Raw genomic sequence first — 20,673 nt, 5'->3', positions numbered from 1 at the left:
GAAAAGGTACAGGAGTATTAGAAGAGAAAAGGTTAGGCAGTATTAATAAAGAAGAATTACTAAAGAATGAACCACCTAAGGGGGATATAGAAAGAACGATTGCTAAGCTATTTGGAGTTGTTTCCTTCTCTATTAGAAGAGAATCTATTTTTTTATCGCCAAGTTCCTGCAAACCTTATTCTATAAGTTTCCACTCCTTAAAACGGACTTTCTTATAAATACGTTTAAGACGCTAAAGATAAGTATAAGCTAGATATTAAACCTCAAGCAGTGCAGAGGCCAGCTTACCGTTAAGTTTTATAGCAGTAAATTAAACCTAAGACCCTAGTAGCAATCAATGAGGGAACTTAAAGACTATTTAGAGTAATAGGACGCGTATACTTAGCATTAAATATAGAACGAACGTCATATAATAAACGTATATTAGCGCGAGTGTATTTAGAATAAGAGAAGGGTTAGTAACCGGCAGGATTCGCGATTATAATGTAACTTAACCCCTCTTTTGTATAACGAGAATAGGGAATCGCTATTACTTTACCTAGTAATAGTATCGAAGATTGTCACGGAAGTAGGCACGAGCTGGAATACAATATACTAAACAGGGTAGTAATTAAAGAAGGCTACGTACGCGTAACTATGCGTGGTTGATATAAAGACATTTAGATGCAGAAACAGAACAGGTTAGGTACGGGTATAAATAGGGGTTGCAGGGGAACGTGCGTAGGTGTCTCGGGACGAACGTAAGCACGGGTCAAGAACGTTAAAACACGCAGAGACGTGAGAACGTGTGAGTCCCGTAACAGTACCCCCCCCCTTACTTCCGAGCTCTTGCGAGGCGTGTCGTGTATACTAAAAAAACCCAATACGGGGAAAAAAATTGTTAGCCTTCTCCGCCCTTCTACGTCCTCCGTTGCACAGGCTCCTCCAGTTCGGTCCTTCTATGTTTAATCGTTAGGCCACTGACTTGTTAGGCCTAAAGTATAGCCCAGCTTCTGTCGCCAGCTATACTCCTGTCCTCGCCGCTTGGAGACGCATTACTAAAGCTCGTACAGTCCCTTTCTCGCTTCTAGCAGCTCTACGGCCTTCCCTTCCTATACTCTAGGTCCCCCTAAAAAATTACCCCAATTTTTGGTCCAAAATGGGCGTTTTAGGTAGTATTTATCGGCCTAAACGGCAGTATAGTACGGTGTTTGTGGTCGTGGTAAGGTATATTCTTAGCAGGTTCTTGTTAATGCGGTGTAGTATTCGTATCGTAGGCAGGTTCTTGTCGGTAGCAGTACGGTGCTAGCGTTAGGTTCGGGTTCCATAGGCATATCGGCACGGGATCTTATTAGATTCGGGTAGCAGTACGGTGCTAGCGACGTGTTCGGGTTCCGTAGGCGAATCGGCACGGAGCTTATCAGTTCATGTGGTAGCAGTACGGTGCCAGCGACGGGGTCGTCTCGTAGGCATATCGGCACGAGGCTTGTCGGTTCGGGTAGGTAGCAGTACGATGCCAGCGACGGGGTCGTGCGGCTTAGGACAGTCTGGGTATCGGATGCGAATAGCTTCGGCGGCGGCAGTACGATGCTAGCGACAGGTTCGGGCGGCTTAAGACAATTCGGGTATCAGATGCAGAGAGCTTCGGCGGCAGGTTCGGACGGTGGTAGTACGGTACCAGCGACGGGTCGTCTCGTAGGCATATCGGCACGAGGCTTATCGGTTCGGGTAGGTAGCAGTACGATGCCAGCGACAGATTCGGCTCGTAGGCGTATCGGGACGAGGCTTGTCGGTTCAGGCAGCAGTACGATGCAAGCGACGGGTTCGGGGTCTAGGGAGCGAGGCTCTACCTAGTCGTGTTCGGCTCGTAGGCGTATCGGCACGAGGCTTGTCGGTTCAGGTAGCAGTACGATGCAAGCGACGTGTTCGGGCAGCAGTACGATGCAAGCGACGTGTTCGGGCAGCAGTACGATGCAAGCGACAGGGTTCGGGGGTCTAGGGAGCAAAGCTCTACCTAGTCGTGTTCGGGTCAGGTCGTAGGCTTATCGGCACGACGGGTTATCGGGTTCGTTTCGCAGGCGTAGCGGCGCGAGGTCTTGTCGGTAGGTCGTGATTCCACAGGCGTATCGGCGTGGTGTCTTGTCGTACCAGTTCAGAACCCCAGCGTCCTAGTCTACCCGCAGCCAGCAGCTCCTGTATCTACCCCGTAGGCGTAGAAAGGCATGCTCCGCGACCAGTAGCCCACAGGCCCGCCAGGTATAGAAAAGGGATCCAAATGTAGTGTCACGGAAGTAGGTACGAGCTGGAATACAATATACTAAACAGGGTAGTAATTGAAGAAGGCTACGTACGCGTAACTATGCGTGGTTGATACAGACATTTGGATGCAGAAACAGAACAGGTCAGGTACGGGTATAAATAGGGGTTGCAGGGGAACGTGCGTAGGTGTCTCGGGACGAACGTGAGCACGGGTCAAGAACGTCAAAACGCGCAGAGACGTGAGAACGTGTGAGTCCCGTGACAAAGATACGGCACGAAGGCGACGCTTAACCTAGGAAAGGGAAGAAGGTGCTTTAGGCATAATAAGCAACAATATTAACTAAATTAATTAGACGGATATTATACCTCTAGTAAACAACCTAAAGATGTTAGGTATCTTTAAGGATAAAGATAAAGAGGAGGGAGATAGTGTTATGGACGCTTTAAGTACAATATTATAACTACTTGGAGAAGAGTCGGAAGAAGCTAGTTAGTTAATATAGGCACGGTCTAAGATAGAGCCAATAGAACCATATAACGAAGAATAGTAAGTAAGTTACATAATAGTTAAATATATTAGCTGTAATAAACGCGAAGGACGTTACGTTTAATATAGATAACACATACATCGCGTATAAGAAGGAATTCTTAGGAGTACGGTTATATATTTAAGGATCCTTAATCCCTACCTAGATAGTTCCTTCCTTATAGTAATTCTTAGAATATAATTAGAGTTAATCTATTAGGTAACCACTCTACTAGTTATTATTACGTTGTTAACTTATCTATTCCTATACACCTAGCCTATTAATAGGACCTACCGTAGTATAAGCTATAAGGTTCCGTTATATTAAGGTAGTTATTTAACGCGTTTTAATAAAAAGATTAAGGAAAATAAGTGTTATTTAACGTGTAATTGGGTAGTAATCGTAATCTTACGGTCTACGAAGGTACACGGAGGGTATTAAGGTGGTTGTTTTTAACGCGTTTTGGACATTAACTTAGGACCCTAAGTTTAGTAATACTTCTAATCTAAAGTACTTAACCAAATCTTTGTAAATGTGGTTGTTTTATGTAATAAACGCAACTTAGTATCTCCTAGTACTTAGTAACACTTCTATTACTAGTTTTCCGTAAGTCTAAGGTAGTATAATATCGCCAGGATCCATTCTATATAAGCGCATATAGCACCCCTATATAAGACTATCTCTTCTATTTAAAAACCTAGCTGCTTTATAGTTAACTATATATTTAACTACTAATTAGTGTTAGTTATATAGGGTAACTTACCAATAACAACTACTTAAGTAGGTTATAGTAATGTTGGTTAAAAAGCTTATTCTTATTAATTGACGAAGGGCGAGGAGCTTAAGACTCCTCGCTACGCTAGTGCCGCGGCAACACGTGACGACCGCTTGCTTCATTCCTAATAGTTATAGTTTAGTTCTAGTAGTATTATCTTCTAACTATAGTACGCTATTAGATAATATGCGTTTTTATACTTCTATAATAAGTATACTCCTAATATAAAGTTTAATGCGTTTATTTTTATAACCATTTTTAATCCTAGTTAATAAATCCTAAGGATTAGCTCCTAGGTAAACAATTCTTTAAGTTCTTTAAATAACTTTTTTTATTTATCTTCCTATACCTATAGTTTCTCTTTCTTTATAAGTCTAGTAAATAGTTTAATATTCTTTAACTATTATACTATAAACCTTCTATAGTAATTACAAAATCCTAAAAATAACCTTAACTGCGTTATATTCTCTAGTTCTTACCAATTTACTATAGCTTTAATCTTCTTTAGGTCTATACTAATATAACCTAGCTTAATAATAAATTTAACGAAATCGGTCTTCCTTATAAAGAACTCACATTTCTTAATTACTACTAGCATTTATTCTTCTTATAATCTCTTTAAAACCCATTTAACGTGTTCTCTATATTCTTCCTTAGTTATTAAGTAGATAATAATGTTGTTAAGGTATGCCATAATAAACTTATTAAAGTATTCTCCTAATACGCTATTAATTCGCTTTTAAAACGTCGCTAATACGTTTATAAGTCTAAATTATATAACTAATAGCTTATATAGTCCTTCCTTTAATCTAAAGGCTGCCTTTTATTTATTACCCTCCTTAATCCTAATTTAATGGTACGCCTATCTTAGATCTATCTTCGTAAAGATTTGCGTATTGCCTATTCTATCTTAGATCTCGCTAATTAAGGATAAAGGATACCTATCCTTTTTAATAATACTATTTAATTATCTATAGTTAATATATAACCTAAGCTTTCTATTTTTCTTTAGTACGAATAGTACTAGATATCCTGCTAATAACTACGATGGTCTAATATATCCCTTTTATAGGGTTTTCTAGATAAACTCCTTAAGTGCTCTTAACTCTTCTTTAGTTAGTTTATAGATTAGAAAGAACTTTAGACTTATTTCTAATTCCAATTTTATCTTATAGTCCCATACTATATACTCTAATAACTTCTTACTTTCTAGGCTCTATAGTTTTTTACTATATTTATAGTATCTTTTTAGTATATAGAACAACCCTTTTTCGGTTTCCTTATATATTGCTCTAACTTAGTACTATACTATCTTAGTCTATTATTATATCTTACGTCGTTAAGTATTCTAGATATTAACCTAACCTATAACCTAATCGATTCTTAGATTATATTCCTATAACTAAGGTATACCTAATACTACCTTATCCCGTCCTAATAGTAGGATATTAAAAGATATCTTAATTTATCTTCCTTTAATAGTTAACTAAATAGGTCCTATTTTAAGATTAATAATACCCCCTCCGTAGGCTATTAGATCTCCTAAAATTATAACTAATAGGTAAGGGTACCTCTTCTATCTATAAGGTAATCCTATCCTTTTAACTACTACTAGTAAGATATAGTTTCTTATTGCTTTACTATCTATTAATGCTTTAAACTGCTAATCTTGCTAATTAACTTATAAATTTAGGTGTTGTCCTTAAATTCCTTTAAGGGTTTAAGGCTCTACTATTAGCTCCCCCTAGTTTTATAGGCCTCTACTTTTCCTAACTATTAGCTACTTAATCCTACTATACTTAACTTACTCTTCATTAGCAAAATGTTTGTGCCTCCTAACAGTACTAACAGCTCCTAACAGCTCTTGTCAGGGCTGTCAGGAGCTCTAGAAGACACTTACACTCGGCATTCTGCCAGGAGCCTGTTAGGAGGTCGCCACCCCTCTGGAAAAATATTATTTCGCTTCGGCTCGCTAGCAATCGTAGCGAACGCCCATGCTTGGCTGCAAGAACTTTACTTCTGGCAGACTTCGCGATCGGCCTTCCTCCGCAGTGTCGTGATCTTTGTTAAATATCGTGCACGAGGTTTTTACCCGTACGATATTACCAAATTTCATCGGCAATTGCAGGAACAGCTTTGTATTCGCGTTTTGGCGGCCACAGCGGGGGGCCTAGTTAAGGGGGAGGGGAGGGCGCGTACGTTTCTCCTGGCCAACCAAGGCGATTCTCCAGGGCAACCACTGAAATGGTCCTTGCGTGCAGGCATCTGCGTTCGCTACAATTACTATGTACAGTTGGTGGCGATTTAGCGAGCTCGCATGCCGAAGCGAAAAAATATTTTTCACAGAAATTTCAAATTCGGTACGCGTATCCAATCTCGCCTGACTGCCACCAACTGTACATAGTAATTGTAGCGAACGGCTGTGGCTACACGCAAGGACCTTTTTGGTTGCCATGGAGAATCGCCTTGGGAACCAAATTGAAGACGTACGCTTCTTCCTCTCCCCCTTAACTACCCCTCCCGCTGTGGCCGCCAAAACGCGAGTGCAACGCTGTCTCTGCAGAGAGGTCGATGGAATTTGGCAATATCGTACGGTGGAAACCTTACGATATTTGACAAAGATCAAGACACTGCGGAGAAAGGCCGATCGCTGTCCGCAGGTTCTTGCAGCCAAGCATACGGCTTCGCTACAATTACTACGTACAGTTGGTGGCGATTTAGCGGGCCCGCGTACTGTAGCGAAATATTTTTTTTGCAAGGGGGGGGGAAGCTGGTCGTGCAATGCACTGTACAGTGATGCCCCCGCGAGTTGCAGATTCGGTACGCGCATCCAATTTCGCCTGGTTGCCACCAGCTGTACATAGTAATTGTAGCGAACGGCTGTAGCTGCACGCAAGGACCTTTTTGGTTGCCCTGGAGAATCGCCTTGGTTGGCCAGGAGAATCAAATTGAAGACGACGCTTCCTTTTCTCCCCCTTAACTATGCCTCCATTATGCCCGCCAAAACGCGAATACAACGCTGTTTCTGCAGAGAGGTTGACGAAATTTGGCAATATCATACGGGTGGAAGCCTCACGATATTTGACAAAGATCACGACACTGCGGAGGAAGGCCGTCAGAAGTAATGTTCTTGTAGCCAAGCATACGGCTTCGCTACAATTACTATGTACAGCTGGTGGCCGAATCTGCAACTCGCTGGTCGTGCACATCACTGTAGGACCATTAGGACCTCTAGGACCATCAGGACCTCCAGGACTATTAGGACTATCAGGACCATCAGGACAACAATAAAAATTCTAGATTTAAAATAAGGTATATTAACACTCTAGTATTTGCAGCTAGTGAAAAAAAATTTTAAAATTTTAAAATTTATCTATCTCTCGCACGGCACGAACAGGTCATAGTCCATTTCAAATATATCGATTGTGGGGGGTGCAGGCCTATAGGGCGGGATCCAGGCGATATCCTAGCGTTTATAAGGCTTTTTAGGCCTAAACTTCGGAGATCTGGCCTGAATCCTACCCGGTGCCCCTAATGGGATAGCCCGCCGCTAGACCTAAACAGGACTGCAAGTAACTAATCTAATGTACATCGTAAGGGGGGTGGGTGGGTGAAAAGAACGACCTATTGAGTGCAGTTGCAAGCGATGATGTTATTGACCGTGTTGAACATCTGGTTGAATACCTNAGTTGCAGGGTTTTCGGCCAAGCAATGTATAGACACGTGACAATTATATATAATCTAAATAATCCAAATTAATCTTTTCTGCCTACCGCCTGTGTCTGTCATGGAGCTCTACAATCGCTTGAGCGTCGGGCGATTGACTGAGGAGCCTCTCGCGGAGGCTCCAAATCGTCGATCAGCAGTGTTCCCGACGACCCGGCCGTGTGCTGATTTCCTAACTAGGCCTAGTGCGTGCCTGCCTACCTGCCTACCTGCCTGCCTGCCAGTCCTGCCTGTCCTACCGTCTGTGCCTGCCTGTGCTTGTCGTGCCTACCGTCTATACCTACCTGTCTGTATCTGTAATTCGGGGGAGAGGTCGGCCCGATCGAAGGTTCTGCTTGATTCGATTGCGATTAATTGTATTGATTCGAATCGTTCTCTATAGGCGTTCGCTGGCTGTACGTTTGAATAGTAGTCGTCTGGGGTGCCTCCCTAGGAGGCCTTGATTCGATTCGCTAATGGGCCGATATCGAATTCGATTGATCGATCAATTAAATCGTTCGTGGTACTCACTGGCTAGTTGTTCGAAAGGTCGTCGTCTAGTTCTGGTAACGGTCGTCTGGTTCTGGCGACGGTCCTCTGCTGGCTGCCGTGCTAGTGCCTCCTAAGGTAGGGAGGATGTAAGGAAGAGTAAAAGATAAGGTGGCTACAAAGGGGGGAACGTAGCAGAGGCACGTGTAGGCTATCGGGAATATAGCGGGGACCCGATAGCACTGTGTGTCGCGCCCAATAGCACTATGTGTCGCGCGCGCGCGCGCGCACCTAAGGGGGGGTGTCGCATTGGGGGGTGTTGCTTGAGGGTGTGTGCATAGGTGTCGCTTTGGGGGGGGTATCCTGCCAGGACGATCAGGAAATACTAGTCTCCTGTCAGGGCCCTGACAGGACGATCCAGGAAATCAAAGATCCTGCCAGGAGCCTGTCAGGACAATTAGGACGATCAGGAAAATCAAAATCCTGCCAGGAGCCTGCCAGGAGCCTGTCAGGACGATCAGGACGTCCAGGATAATCAAAATCCTGTCAGGAGGCCTCCAGGATCTTGGCACCCCAACAAAATGCCGATGTTTAGTGTAAGGGATCTTTTGGCCCCTTACTGGCTGCATCGCCTAGGAGCTCTTAGGGGTAGCCAAGGCCTAGCCGAAGGCTAGACTTGGCACCTCCTTACCTCGGGCTTGCAGCCCTTTCCCTCGTCTCTCTGTACCTAGGCTATTGCCTACCCTCATTACCATATCGTCCTCTTCCATCGACTCTCCTTGTAACTCATACTCGGCTTGCCTGCTCTCTACCATATACCCTAGTAATATGCCTTACATTTAGCTAATATCTGGTTCGCTTTTTATCTTTAATATACTATAGATATATATTTTCTAGGCATTCCTACCACTATTATCCATCTAAGTATTCTTCTATAAGGAATCTTTCTAGTTAAAGTATTAAGTCTCCTAACTCCTAAACTTCTACTAGATACTAGCTGTGCATATACTTAACATTTTTATACTATTGCTTATTTAGCGCCTAATATATCCTTATATGGTTCTTCTAATTCTTTTCTTTTGGATTTTTATATATATTATATATATTATCTATATATGCAATCTATACTAATATATAGTATACTAGATGCTTTAGGTTAACTCTTAGCTTATCTTTACTTTTAAGTTTAAACCTCCCTCTAGCTAATCTAAATATTAGTCTTTTATTTATAGGTACTATAATTTACCTTTTACTCCTCTAGTCCTCTAATCTTTCTTCCAAATTTCTTAACATTATAATTAGTGCTCCTTTAATATAACTTATACGTTTCTCTATAATTACTTAGTCTTAAATAACTTTTTCGTCTAGCTATATATAAAAATCTTCTCACTTATTGCTATATCGCTGCTGTATAATTATAGCACCTGTTGTACCAAACGCGTAAGTACGCGTTTGGTGCACCAACCACTTACTTATAACTAATTAGGGGGGAGGGCGCATTAGTATATAGACTACGTAGTCTACCTTAATAAAATCGACAGTCACCACTATCTAAAAGAGCATACGATACTATACGTATTTCGTGCCCCTGGATATAACTTACCTGTATTATTAAGTTAATACAAACACTGATTAGTAAGCGCGCACAGATTAGCAATTATTTAACACCTCCCCTTAAGCGATATATAACAGCAACTACCTGTTTATATCCTAGTACGACCTACTAAAAGGTCGGAAGTTGGGGATTACGGACTATATTACCATCTCTGTATACTTATTTAAGTCTTAGTATAGTTTACTAGAAGTTTATAGACGCGAATATAGACCTTTACGGAACCCCCTACCCTCTTATAAACTATTATAGACCTATTAATCGCCTTTACGGACCATTATAAGACCTCTTAAACTATTATAGACCCGTTAATCGATTTTACGGACCGTTATAAGACCTCCTCCACCCGCTATAAGCCACTACCACCCGCTATAAGCTCCTCTTAACCCGTTACAGCTTATATAGATATACTACGCTATATAATACGGTAGATATAAGCAAGCGAATTAACGAAGGTCAAAAGAAGTAGAGTTAGGAAGTCGACCTTATATCTATAAACGGCGTTAACGACTATATTAATTTTAAAATCCTTAAATACGGATACTTTAAGCTTTTAAATAACGATCTATAGGAATAATATAAGAAAGACTTTGCGGACTTTATAAAAGCTATCTTTAAAGCTTATAACCTTATAGCTACCCGCAACCTATAAACCCTCTTACGTCACTAAGGTGTATGGGTTAAAAAGGACAAATAAGTTACTATTATACGGTCTCTATATAATATATTGCGTAAGGAGGACTAAACGGAATAGACTAAAGAGTAGATCCTAAATTATATTAAAACTAGCAGACTCTTTGCCTCTTTTAAACTTAATAGGATCTCCGGTCTTATAGACGACCTATTTAACTAAATTCGTCCTACAGACTAAAGAAATCTTAAAATTAATCTTACGGGCTAAAGTATACCTAGTACTTAAGTTACGGACTATAATACCCTTATAAACCAAAATACGGACTAAAACCCTTCCGTCGCTTAAGTTACAGATCTATAAACTACCTAAGTAAAGACCTATAGTAAGGAGCTAGCTAACCTAGCTAAGCTCTATACTAACGAATCTAAGTACAGCGGTAAAAATAATAACTTTAACTTTAAACTAACTATCTTTACGGACCTCTATTAGAAGGCTGATATTCCTAAATAGAAATTTAGCTAAGCCTACTCTACTATACTGCGCGGCCTAGCCCTTAACCACTATTACACTAACCTTAAGAGCAACCCCCTTGGTGTTCCCTTTAATAAGCTATATAAAGCTATACGCAACTACTTTAAAGGGCTAGAATATAAGCGTAATATCCTTATACAATAGTGTATAATTACAGCACCTGCTGTACTAACCGCGTGCTTACGCGGTTCAATACACCAAGTACGCGTTTACGCGTTCGGTTCGCTTACGCGTCTAGTACACTCCTGAAACACTAGCTTAGGGGGAAGGTGCGTTAGTATATAGACCACGTAGCCCACCTCAATAGAATCGACAGTCACCACCGTCTAAATAAGCATATAATACTATACGTATTTCGTGCCCCTAGACACGACTCACTTATACCATTAAATTGGTACTAACACTGATTAGTGAGCGCGCACAGATCAGGAGATACGCACTTGCTTAGAAGACGTCCAACGCTCCACCTTACAAGCCCCTATTTCAGTTAAAGAGAATTAAAGTACTTTAGATTTGGAAGACGTCTGACGCTCCACCTTACCTAGAATTACCTTAAATCTACCCTGGTTTTAGAAGATGTTTACGCTCCACCTTAATCAGAGATATTAACCACTATACCAGTAGTCAACGCGACCACGTTAAAAACACAATTATACCAAGAACGCGACTACCATACCCTACTAAAATACCCCAGCCTCCTCTCTAACCCCTTATAGAGACCCCTTACCCTTTTACAAACCGTTACGGACCCGTTAATCACTTTTACGGACCGTTACGGAGACCTCTTACCCTCCTGTAAACTACTATGGACCTGTTAAGACCCTACGGAGACCCCCTTACCCTTCTACGAACCGTTATAGGCCCGTCAACCGATTTTACGGACCCTTACAAGACCTCTTCCACCCGCTACGTACCATACTACACTATACAGTATGGTAGATATCAGCAAGCAGGTTAATAAAGGTTAAAAGAAGTGGAGATAAGGAGTTAACGTTACGTCTATAAATGACGTCAACAACTATATTAAATTTAAAATCCTTAAGTACGAATACTTTAAGCTCATAAACATTAACCTATGGGAGCAATACCAGGAAGACTTTACGGACTTTATAGAAGCCATCTTTAAGAAATATAACCCTACTACTATCTATAACCTACGGACCCTTTTATATAACCAAGGCGTATAGGTTAAAAGGAATAAATAGGTCACTATCGCACGGTCCTTATATAATATAATACATAAGGAGGACCGAACGGAATAGACTAAGGAAGAAATCCTAGACAAGTATAACACTACTAAGGAACTCTTTACTTCTTCCAAACTTAATATAATCGCTAGCCTTATACCTAACCCTCTTAACCAAATTCGTCCTATAAACCCAAGCAGTTTCGGAATTAATTTTACTAGCCAAAGTACACCTAGTACTTATATTACGGACCGTAATACCCCTATAACCCAAATTACGGACCACAATACCCCCGCGAACCAAAATACGGACTAAACCCCTCCCGTTATTTAAACTACAGATCCGTAACCTATATATCCGCAACCCATAAATCCGCAAGCTATAGACCCGTAAACTACCTAAGTAAAGACCTATAGTAAGGAGCTAGCTAATCTAGCTAAGCTCTATACCAACGAATCTAAGTACAGCAGTAAAAACAATAATTTTAACTTTAAACTGACCATCTTTACGGACCTCTGTTAAAAGGCTAATATCCCTAAACAGGAGTTTAGCCAAGCCTACTCTACCATGCTACACGGCCTAGCACTTAACCACTACTACACTAACCTTAAGAGCAACCCCCTTGGCGTTCCCTTTAATAAGCTATATAAGGCTATATATAACTACTTTAAAGGGCCGGAATATAGGCGTAATATCCTTACCTAATAGAATGCGACTAAGTTACGGACTGTAATGGACAAAAATACCGAAAAATCAACTATAGAGTGCCTATAAATCCTTATTAAAGACCTCCGCCACCTACAGTATAGTCTTAATATTAAGCTTCAAACGGACGACTTCTTGTATAATAAACTAATTACGGCCTGCCAGGAAATGGAACCCTATAAATACGCCTATTATAAGCCCGCAGACACTATAGCTGGCCTTATTAACAATTTACGGTCCTCTATTGCAACGTACAAAGCCTTAAACCCGCCAGGCAGTACTTAAGCCTTTATTACGGACCTATAAGATCCGTAAACTAACTTAGATGCCTACTTTACGGACCGCCGCTACCGCTAGCAGCACCCGCATCAACCAGGTTCTACCCGCAACCTCCACAGTAACTCCCGTATAAAAGTATACCCCTATAGACGAACCAATTAGAAGTGCTTTATATACGGCAAGGAAGGATGTTGGTCTATAAGGCATACCTAAAAAGAACGTAACAGGTCTAAGAAGAAATTTAATAAACGGATTAACTAGTTTATCTTAGAATACAAAGAAGAGGAAGTAGAAGAGTCTCTTAACAAGTTAATGGAAGCCCTTATAATTAATTTTAACTTAAACACTTAGGAATAGAAGACCTTAAAGACGTTCCTAACTACTTTCAGACCTTTTACGGACAGTTAAGCCTTTAATACTATAACCATATTAGCCGACCGTTCCTTTATATACTTAATTGCACCCAAAAACTGGCCCACAAGCATACCTATTAGACCCATTACGGACATTACAGACCGTAAACAGGACCTATTTGCATATATTACTACAGAACGCTATACCCCTAAAGAATTCTATAGCGTTATAATCAATACAGGTGCCTCTAAAAAGTCTACTGCAGGTTACGGACAATACCTTATATATAAGACCACCGTAAATAATAATACGGATATTAATACTATATAATCTAGGGCCATAAACGTCTAATTCGGCATTGGCTTAACTACATTAATTGGATTAGTTACAGTTAAGACCCCAATTAGCCTAGTTAACTTCCACATAGTAAAAGCGGACACCCCTTTTCTACTCTGCCTTGCAGATATAAATAGGTTATAGGTCTACTACAACAATGTTACGAACACCGTAATTGGCCCCATAACTGCCCTAGGAAGCAAACATATTACCCTACCAATTGTACGACGTTTTGGACACCCGTTCCTTATATAGGGAGAGACTTTACAGACCTATATTTAGGAATCTTTTAACTATAACCCGTACTACCTCACTAGTATAAAGATCCACCACCTATACCGCCGCTTTGGCTACTTGTTAACTAAAAAGCTATATAGAGTCCTTAAACATTCTAGACACGACAACATTAATAGGAAGGTAATTAACTACCTAACTAAATACTGCTCTTTCTACTAGAAATACGGACGTTCCCTAGGCAGATTTAAGTTTACCCTTTATAAGGACCTTAATTTCAACCACTTAGTGTACGTAGATATTATGTACATTAATAGCAGTCCAGTATTATATATAATTAACGAGGCAACCCACTATTAAGCCGCCCGTTAGTTGCAAAATATATCCGTAAAATATACTTAAGACATTTTACGGACCTACTGGATTAACATATACCTTAGGCCTCCTAAGTATATCACCCACAACGCTAATAGGAACTTTATTAGTAAGGAATTCCAGCAGTATACTATGGCTATAGCTATATTAATAAAAGCCGTTCTAGTTAAGGCGTACTAGTCCGTTAGGCTTATTAAGCGAGCTTACCTAGCTTTACAGAGAGCTTACTAGATCATTACAGACGAGTATAAGAACATCTAAAAGAAACTAGCTTTACAGATAGCCATAAAAGCCGTTAATAACACCGCCGGCCCTAACGGACTAGTACCTACCCTCTTAGTCTACGGAGCCTACCCAAGAATAAGTAACCTAGACCCCCCTACTCCGTCTATTACGGAACGAGCAGCTATAATATAGAAGGTAATAGCCAAGATAGTTAAACTACGGGCTAAATAAGCTGTTAATAACGCCCTATACTACCGCAACGGACCTAATACAACCCCAGTATATAACCTCCCGCTTAACTCTAAAGTCCTTATATAGCGAGAAAGCGGCAATTAGACTAGACCTTACCGTCTACTAGCCGTAGAAGACAAGACCTACTATATATAGCTCCCTAGCGGACCGACAAGCTTTAGAAGCACGTCCGTAAAACCCTATTTTCGGCCCAAAAGCACCTATAACGTCGAGCTAGACGAACTAGAAGCACCCGCTGAGCCAGATAAACTAGAAGCACCTACCAAATTAGATAAACTAGAAGCACCCGCCGAACTAGATAAACTGGAAGCACCCTTACCTACTAAAGAAGTCCCCTAGAAACCTACTAAGCCTATAAAACCTACTATAAAGCGTAGCCGAGGGCGCCCTTAAAAGTACCCCGCAACTAAGAACCCCATAACAGAGAATTACCTAACCTCCGCAGATACCTCCGCAGGTACATCCGCAAAACAATCTCCGCCTATAGATATATCAGTTCTAGTATAGGAAACCCCCTTTACGGACTTACGACGCAAAGAGATCAACGGACTACTTAAGAAGGGCGTCTTTGCGGTTATAACGGAGAGAGACATTCCGCAAGGCGTCCGTATATTTAACTCGCGCTTTATTAACGAAATTAAGCACCCCAATACTAATAAAGCCTTTAAAAAGTTAAGGCTCGTCGTATAAGCTTATAACGACTAGGGAAAGAACCTTATCCTTACGCAATCGCCTACAATTTAACGGGTCAGTTAACGGATTATACTTGCGCTTACACTAGGTCTACAGAAAACCAAACCCATAGCTCTCTACTTACGGGACATCTTATAAGCCTATATGCAGTCTAATACCTACCTAAGTAGGGACATCTTTATACGGCCACCGCTTAAGCTTAATCTATAACTAGGAACAATTTTACGGGTTGTAAAACCACTTTACAAAGTGCCGGAAGCTGGAAACCACTAGTTTAAAACATACCACTAGCACCACATTAGTAAACTTAAGATAGAGCAGTCGACCTATAACCCTTGCCTCCTACATACCCTATTAAACGGCCTTAGCATCGTTAGACTCCAAATAGATAATACCCTCTTTTTAGCGAACCAAACTTTTGCGGACGCGGAAGAGACCAAACTATAAGAGGCTAAGTTCCTAGTAAAGCCATAGGAGCAGTTAACTAAGTAGACTCCAATTAAGTTTAACGGAGGCTTAATTATATAAAAGGGCAACTTAATCTAGCTAACTTAGGAACGCCAAGCTTAAAACCTAAAGCCTATTACGGTAAAGCCTACGGACCTTACTAGTTCCTATAGAGAGACCCGTAAAACCGTAAATATAAAGGACTAATACGCTGCACAGCGTGTAAGAGGTGCCTATATTGCTATAGTCTGTTAACCCAAATCTGCCTATAACTTATCCTTTGCGGCCTAGGTAGTAGATCTATAAAAAGAAAATATTAAGCAGCTTAATAAGCGCATTTAATAGCAGATTAATAACGCGATAAGAGGACTTACTTTTATACCGCTAGACCTAAATTCTATTAGCGTAATAGTATTTATAGACGCCTCCTTCGCTAATAATAGGGACCTATTATCGTAAATCGGCTTTATAATTATACTTACGGACCATAATTAAGACGTAAATATACTATATTGGTCTTTAATTAAATACAAGCAAGTAACCCGCAGTGTACTAGCTTCTAAACTATATGCACTAGCCCATGGCTTTAATATAGCAGCCGTAATCAAATCAACGATCTAGAAGATCCTATAACTGGAGCAACTACCCCTAGTTTTATACACCAATTTAAAGTCCCTCTACGACTGCCTAGTCAAACTAGGTACGACACAAGAGAAGAGGCTTATAGTCGACCTAATATACCTACATTAGGCCTACAAACGACGCGAGATTACGGAGGTCAAATAGATCAGCAGCGGAGACAACCTAGCAGACGCTATAACAAAGGCAAAGCCGTGTCAAGCTCTTAAAACCCTAATTAACACAAATAAGCTCAACCTAAAGGTCATAGAATAGGTAGAGCGAGACTAACGGAGCATTTATAGTTCAGTTACGGCCCGTTCGGAAGGCCGTATAGTGCATTTACGGCCCGTTAAAGGGCGTATAGTTCATTTTACGGACCGTAAGCAGGACTTACGGCCAGCTTAGAGCACCGTTCGGAAGGCAACCCAAAAGGCACCTTGGGAGGGATTTCCTATATATTTTCTTACGTCTTTTATAGTTCTATTAAGGCAATTACGGAGGCTATACGCAAGTGGTTCCATTTTCCAAGTACCACTAGTGTATAATTACAGCACCTGCTATACTAACCGCGTGCTTACGCGGTTCAATACGCCAAGTACGCGTTTACGCGTTCGGTTCGCTTACGCGTCTAGTACACTCCTAAAACACTAGCTTAGGGGGGAGGTGCGTTAGTATATAGACCACGTAGCCCACCTCAATAGAATCGACAGTCACCACCGTCTAAATAAGCATACAATACTATACGTATTTCGTGCCCCTAGACACAACTTACTTATACCATTAAATTGGTACCAACAAATAGAATGCGATTAAGTTACGGACCGTAATTAATAAAAACACCGAAAAATCAACTATAAAGTACCTGCAAATTCTTATTAAAGACCTTCGGCACCTATAGCACGGCCTTAATACTAAGCTTTAAACAGACGACTTCCTATACAATAAACTTATTACAGCTTACTAGAAAGTGGAACCTTATAAATACGCCTATTATAAGCCTATAGACACCTTAACTAGCCTTATTAATAATTTACGGTCCTCTATTATAATATATAAAGTTTTAAACCTATTAGGTAGTACTTATAACGGAGCCTTATAGCAAGAACTACGGTGGACTCGTTAATAGGCTAGGTATATAGGTATTGCAAATAAGTCAACAACGTAATAACAACTGGTGGAGTAGTTGCCCAATAGATTAACTCTAATTATATTCTAAGAATTACTACAAGGAAGGAACTATCTAGGTAGGGATTAAGGGTCTTTAAATACACAACCGTACTCTTAAGAAAGTTATTGCTCTGTCTGCTCTACCTACTCTATTTACTCTATTATAGATCTTTATAGATTATACAGATTATATAGATTATATTATATAACTCTGCTTACCATTCCTTGTTATATGGTTTTACGGGTTCTATTCTAAACCGTGCTTATATTAACTAACTAGCTTCCTTTAACTCCTCTCTAAGTAGTTATAATATTATACTTAAAGCGTTTATAATACTATCTCCCTCCTCTTTATCTTTGTCCTTAAAGATACCTAGTATCTCTAAGTCGTTTACTAGAGGTGTAATATCCGTCTAATTAATTTAGCTAATATCGTTACTTACAATACCTAAAGCGCCTTCTTTTTCTTTAACTCTTTATTATATACGTACAGTCTCTTCCATACTATCGCTTGGTGAAGTAATACTATCTCCGTGTTCTTGTTGTTTAAAAAAGGGGTTAGTTTATATTACATTAGCGAGTCCTCTATCTTAGCAGCCCTCTTTCTATACGGAGTGCACTAAAGCAAACGTTCGATTATCCTGCGATGTTCGCTCGATTTCTAATGCTAAGTATGCGCGTTCTATAACTCTTAATAGTCTCTAAGTTCCCTAAGTAATTTATTATAGGGTCTCGTATTTAATCTACTACTATAAAGCTTAATAGTAAGCTATTCTCAACGCTGCTTACAGTCTAGCGTGCCTTAGAAGAGTCCGCACGTATTTTTAAAGCTCAGCGTCTAGCTTACGCTCGTCTTTAGCGTTTAAAACGCGTCCGTAAGAAGGTTCGTTTAAAGGAGTGGAAACTTATTTAATAAGGTTTATAGGAACTTAGTAATAAAAGAACGGATTTTCTTCTAATAGAGAAGGAAACAACTCTAAGTAGTTCGGCAGTCGCTTTTCCTGTGTCCCCCTTAGGTAACTTATTCTTTGGCGATTCTTTATTAATATTACCTAACCTTTTCTCTTCCGATACTCCTATACCTTTCCTATAGCATTCCTTAGGTTCTCTAGTAGCTCCTAGGTAGTCTCGTCGTAGCCTATCCACTTTACGTAGTCTACCTCAATAGAATTAACAGTCACCACCATCTAAAAAAGCATACGATACTATACATATTTCGTGCCCCTGGATATAACTCACCTATATCATTAAGTTAATACAAACAGCTGCCTATACTACTTTTAATATAGTTTTATAAGTATATATATGTATAATTATAGCACCTAGTGTACAAACGCGTAAATACGCGTTTGTGTACTAACCACCTACGTGCTAACTAATCAGGGGGGAGGCGCGTCAGTATATAGACCACGTAGTCTACCTCAATAGAATCAACAGTCACCACCGTCTAAATAAGCATACGATACTATACGTATTTTGTGCCCCTAGACATAACTCACTTATACCATTAAATTGGTACCAATACTAATCAGTAAGCGCGCATAGATCAGGAGATACACACTTGCTTGGAAGACGTCCAACGCTCCACCTTGCAAGCCCCTATTTCAGTTGAAGAGAATTAAAGTACTCTAGATTTAGAAGACGTCTGACGCTCCATCTTACCTAGAATTACCTTAAATCTACCCTGGTTTTGGAAGACGTTTACGCTCCACCTTAATTAGAGATATTGACCACTATACTAGTAGTTAACGCGACTACGTTAAGAACACGATCACACTAAGAACGCAACCACCACACCCTACTAAAATACCCCGGCCTCCTCTCTGACCCCTTATAGAGACCCCTCACCCTTTTACGAACCGTTACGGACCCGTTAATCACTTTTACGGACCGTTACGGAGACCTCTTACCCTCCTACAAACCACTACGGACCTATTAAGACCCTATAGAGACCTTCTTACCCTTCTACGAACCGTTACGGGCCCGTTAACCGATTTTATGGACCCTTATAAGACCTCTTCCACCCGCTACGCACTATACTACACTACACAGTATGGTAGACATCAGTAAGCAGGTTAATAAAGGTTAAAAGAAGTAGAGACAAGGAGTTAACGTTACGTCTATAGATAACATCAACAACTATATTAAATTTAAAATCCTTAAGTACGAATACTTTAAGCTTATAAACGTCGACCTATGGGAGCAATACTAGAAAGACTTTGCGGACTTTACAGAAGCCATCTTTAAGGAATGCAACCCCATTACCATCCGTAACCTACGGACCCTTTTACGTAACTAAGGCGTATAGGTTAAAAGGAATAAACGGGTTACTATTATACGGTCCTTGTACAATATAATATATAAAGAGGACCGAACGGAATAAACTAAGGAAGAAATCCTAGACGAGTATAACACTACTAAGGAACTCTTTGCTTCTTCTAAACTTAATGTGATCGCTGGCCTTATACCTAACCCTCTTAACCAAATTCGTCCTATAAACCCAAGCAGTTTCGGAATTAATTTTACTGGCTAAAGTATACCCAGTACTTATATTACGGACCGTAATACCCCCGTAACCCAAATTACAAACCATAATACCCCCGCGAACCAAAATACGGACCAAACCCCTCCCATTATTTAAACTACAGATCCGCAACCCACATATCCGCAACCCATAAATCCGCAAGCTACAGACCCGCAAACTACCCAAGTAAAAACCTACGGCAAGGAGCTAGCTAACCTAGCTAAGCTCTACACCAACGAATCCAAGTACAGCGGTAAAAACGACAACTTTAACTTCAAACTGACCATCTTTACGGACCTCTGTTAGAAGGCCGATATTCCTAAACAGGAGTTTAGCCAAGCCTACTCTACTATACTACGCGGCCTAGCACTTAACCACTACTATACCAACCTTAAAAGCAACCCCCTTGGTGTTCCCTTTAATAAGCTATACAAAGCCATATATAACTACTTTAAAGGACCGGAATATAGGCGTAATATCCTTACCTAATAAAATGTAACCAAGTTACGGACCGTAATGGACAAGAATACTAAAAAATTAACTATAGAGTGCCTACAAATTCTTATTAAAGACCTCCGCCACCTATAGCACGGTCTTAATATTAAGCTTTAAACGGACGACTTCTTACACAACAAACTAATTACGGCCTGCCAGGAAATGGAACCCTACAAATACGCCTATTACAAGCCCGCAGACACCGTAGCTAGCCTTATTAACAATTTACGGTCCTCTATTACAACATACGAAGCCTCAAACCCGCCAG

At 40.5% G+C, this 20,673-nt stretch overlaps 1 protein-coding gene across 1 annotated transcript; it reads right to left on the bottom strand.

The window, feature by feature from the left end:
* Window positions 1-1,180: 1,180 nt before the first annotated feature.
* K441DRAFT_669031 (uncharacterized protein) lies at window positions 1,181-1,809 on the bottom strand (the record flags this gene model as incomplete). The annotated part of the gene is given in 7 exon segments (XM_067650093.1): window positions 1,181-1,289; window positions 1,344-1,347; window positions 1,371-1,408; window positions 1,482-1,666; window positions 1,701-1,704; window positions 1,718-1,719; window positions 1,742-1,809. Coding segments are annotated over 4 exon segments (192 nt in total), but the record flags the coding sequence as incomplete, so codon positions are not given.
* Window positions 1,810-20,673: the final 18,864 nt, after the last annotated feature.

Source organism: Cenococcum geophilum (assembly GCF_001692895.1).
Source record: "Cenococcum geophilum 1.58 unplaced genomic scaffold K441scaffold_66, whole genome shotgun sequence".
NCBI classification, from domain to species: Eukaryota; Fungi; Ascomycota; class Dothideomycetes; order Gloniales; family Gloniaceae; genus Cenococcum; species Cenococcum geophilum.
This window is presented reverse-complemented; position numbering and strand designations above follow the sequence as displayed.